Raw genomic sequence first — 3,987 nt, forward strand, 5'->3', positions numbered from 1 at the left:
TTCATTCTCTTAACACTCAAGTCAACTTTCTCAACCAGATTCAAATTCAAGTCTCAACACATACGCTCCGCTGGCAGAAAAGAAACTCTCTATTCACATCATAAGGAACACACCTATATATATTGCTCCTCAGGAGATAACCCACCTGCTTAGTCTCAAATTGGCATCTTGTTATACCCTTTCGTAGCCACAATTACTATGAAATCACTTAATCTTTCTGAGTCCAAACTCATTAACCAGATACGAGAATTAAATTTTCCCAAAAAAATTTTAACAACGTGAAGAATCTTTCAAAACATTCACACTTGAGATTGTACGTCACATCAAACGAAAATAAAGCACATAATGGGCCGCACCTGCGCGCTCGCGCCTGCAGACATCCCTTCCGCTTCTGCGTATCTTGCGCATTTGCGAACAACCTTGCACATTTGAAGGCATCACAGATGCGGAACTTCCCCGCACCTGCGACCCCAGGCCAACTCTCGACTTCTCGCATCTGTGCTTCCATCTCCGCATGTGCGAGTTCGCTGATGCGCACAAATTCTCCGCACCTGCGGAGACTGCCAAGTCTAGCTATTCTCGCACCTGCGCCTCCATCTTTGCATGTGCGGCTCGCGCACCTGCGGTCTCTTTTCTACAGGTGCGAAACACCAGAACCAGCAAAGGCACCAAATTTTTCCTAAGTCCAAGTTTCTTCGCGTTAAGCATCCGAAACACACCCGAGGCCCCCGGGACCTCAACCAAACATACCAACCACTCCTAAAATACCCTACGATCTTAGTCGAGCCTTTAAACCATGCCGAAAAACACCAAAATCATGAATTAAGCACAGATTCAAGCCTAAGAATTTAAATTTTTTAAAATTCTACAAACGACTCTGAACCACATCAATTCTAGTCCGAATGACCTCAAATTTTACACACAGGTCACAAATCACACTACGAACCTACTGCCACTTTCGGAATGGGATTCCGAGCTCGATATCAAAATTTCCACTATCAGCCGAAATCGCCGAAAAACTAACTTTCGCCAATTCAAGCCTAAATCTACTACAGACCTCCAAAACACATTCTGGGCGTGCTCCTAACCTCAAAATCACTCAACGGATCTAACAGAGATGACAAAATTCCATTCCGGATCTGTCTTCACACAGTTTCGACTACGGTCCAAACTCTAAGGCTTAAACTCACAACTAGGGACTAAGTATCCCAAAACTCCCCGAATTCCATAACCAAACACTCCAGCAAAATCCCAAAAGCAGAAACAAATATGGGGAAAGCAGATATTAGGGGATCGGGGCTCAAATTCTCAAAACGACTGGCTAGGTCATTACAGGCATACTGATCACCATGGAATTATTCCTGTATAGGTGACTCTATTTTTGTAGAGGCCTTTATAAAATGTTCTGATTGTACAATAACCTGGTTATTAACCAGATCAATTGGTTAGGCAATTTTATTATGCAAATTTATACGAGACTTATAAGGCTCCATTGCTTTACCCTCAATGGCTACAGGTAGGAAAATGTAGTTCTGAGTCGCCAGCTCGACTTATTTTCTACACGATTCTTCATTCAATTAGAGTAACTGATGGTTGTTTCTCAAATTTTCCTCCAAAATATAATTTTAGTCTGTGACCATTTACATTAAACTTTGCTCCAACACTGATCTGCTGAATCTCAATAGCACCATATGAAGTAACATTTGTAACGTTGTAAGGACCTGTCCATCTGGATTTTAATTTTTCAGGGAATAGCCTGAGTCGTCTATTGTAAAGAAGTACCTTATCTCCAATTTTGAAATTCTTTTTTCGGATCAAGTTTTTGTGCCATATTTTTTATTTTTTCTTTGAAAATTCTGGCATTTTCATAGGCTTCCAACCTCAGCTCTTCTAATTCATTAACCTGAAAAAACCTATTTTTACCAGTAGAGGTCAAATCAAAGTTTAGTGCTTTCAATGCCCAAAAATCTTTGTGTTCTAATTCAACTGGCAAATAACAAGCTGTTCCAAAGATAAGTCTATATGGGGATGTTCCAATCGGCGTTTGAACGCTATTCGGTAAGCCCATAATGCATTATCTAATTTTAAAGACCAGTCTTTCCTAGAAATTCCAAACGTCTTCTCAAGAATTCATTTTAACTCGCGGTTCGAAACTTCAACTTGTCCTGGAGATTGAGCATGATATGGTGTTCCTGTTTTGTGAGTCACACTATATTTTGATAGTAAAGTAGAGAATTGCCTATTCATGAAATGAGTTCCTTGGTCACTAATGATGACTCGCGGTGTGCCAAATCTAGTAAAAATATTTTTTATAAGAAAATTGCACACTGTACGAGCATCATTCTTTCTTGTGGGGATCGCTTCAACCCATCTTGACACATAATCCACAGTCACAAGAATATATTTAAAAGAGTGAGATGAAGGAAAAGGTCCCATGAAATCTATTCCCCAAATATCAAATATTTCACATACCTGTATCGATTGCAATGCCATATCATCTCTTTTAGTGATGTTACCTATTCTCTGACACCTATTACATTGTGCAACGTATGTTCGGGCATCTTTAAAGAGTGTCGGCCAGAAGAATCCAACTTCCAAAACCTTAAAAGTTGTTCGATTTGTTGCATAATGACCTCCAATTGCTCCATCATGGCAGTGATATAAAATTTTGGTCATCTCTTCTTCAGGCACACATCTTCTAATTATATTATCTGCACAAAATTTAAACAAGTAAGGTTCGTTCCACAGATAATACTTTGCATCAGATATAAGTTTTTTTCTTTGTTGGTACGAGAGATCTTGGGATGTTCACTTTCTAACCAAGTAGTTTGCAATATCTGCAAACTAGGGTGGTTGAGTCATCACTGAGTCAATTCAAAAAATATGTTCATCAGGAAATTCTTCCTTTATCTCACTAAACTCAAGGGGAGGATTTTCTAATATAAACAAATGGCCAGCTACCTGATTCTCCGTCCCCTTTTTATCTTTTATCTTAAGATCAAATTCTTGCAGAAGTAAAATCCATCTTAACAACCTAGGTCTAGCATCCTTCTTTGCTAAGAGGTATTTCAAAGCTGCATGATCAGTGAAAACTGCGACCTTAGTTCCAATCAAATATGGACGAAATTTATCAAATGCAAATACTACTGCTAGTAACTCTTTCTCTGTTGTGGCATAATTAAGTTGAGCCTCATTCATTGTTGTACTAGCGTAGTAAATGGGACGAAAAATCTTAGCTTTTCTCTGGCCTAAAACAGCTCCTACTGCTATATCACTAGTATCACACATAACCTCAAAAGGTTGATTCCAATCAGGAGACACAACTACATGGGCAGTTGATAACTTTTTCTTAAGGGTCTCAAATTCATCTAGGCAATCACTTGAAAAATTAAACTTAGTATCTTTCATCAAGAGGTTAGTCAGTGGTTTTAAAATCTTTGAAAAGTCTGTTATGAACCGTCTGTAAAAACCTGCATGACCTAGAAAACTTCTAATGCCTTTAATAGTTGTGGGAGGGGATAATCCTGCTATAAGATCAATTTTAGCCTTATCAACTTCTATCCCTTGAGCAGTAATTTTATGTCCTAAAACAATTCCCTCATCAACCATAAAATGATATTTTTCCCAATTAAGAATCAAGTTTGTCTCTTCACATCTCTTAAGAACTAAAGTCAAGTGATAAAGACAATCCTCAAATATTTTTTCAAAGAGTGAAAAATCATCCATAAAAATCTCGAGAAATTTATCGGTCATGTCAGAGAAAATTACTAACATGCAACGCTGAAATATAGTAGGGGCATTGCATAAACCAAATGGCAATCTCCTATAAGCATATGTTCCATGTGGACATAAGGTTGTCTTATCTTGATCTTCAGGTGTAATTGATATGTGGTTATACCCTGAATAGCCATCAAGAAAACAATAAAACCTATATCCTATAATTCTTTCCAACATTTGATTAATAAATGGCAAAGAAAAATGATCTTT

The 3,987-nt window shown here is 38.1% G+C and overlaps 1 protein-coding gene across 1 annotated transcript; it reads right to left on the bottom strand.

Annotated features, from left to right (window-relative positions):
- Positions 1 to 1,569: 1,569 nt before the first annotated feature.
- Positions 1,570 to 2,068, bottom strand: LOC138904302 (uncharacterized). The gene is made up of 2 exons (XM_070192803.1): positions 1,881 to 2,068; positions 1,570 to 1,729 (listed from the first exon to the last, which is right to left on the bottom strand). The coding sequence occupies exons 1-2, from the start codon at positions 2,066 to 2,068 to the stop codon at positions 1,570 to 1,572; spliced, it is 348 nt and encodes a 115-aa protein (XP_070048904.1).
- Positions 2,069 to 3,987: the final 1,919 nt, after the last annotated feature.

Source organism: Nicotiana tomentosiformis, chromosome 2 (genome assembly GCF_000390325.3).
Source record: "Nicotiana tomentosiformis chromosome 2, ASM39032v3, whole genome shotgun sequence".
In the NCBI taxonomy this organism is placed as follows: Eukaryota; Viridiplantae; Streptophyta; class Magnoliopsida; order Solanales; family Solanaceae; genus Nicotiana; species Nicotiana tomentosiformis.

Bases quoted from the DNA above. Each gene is read 5' to 3' on its own strand.
- LOC138904302 (XM_070192803.1), bottom strand. From the start codon at position 2,068: ATGGGCTTACCGAATAGCGTTCAAACGCCGATTGGAACATCCCCATAT. The intron at 1,730-1,880 runs GTTGGAAGCCTA...ATTAAAATCCAG, and splicing joins AATGAATTAGAAGAGCTGAG to ATGGACAGGTCCTTACAACG.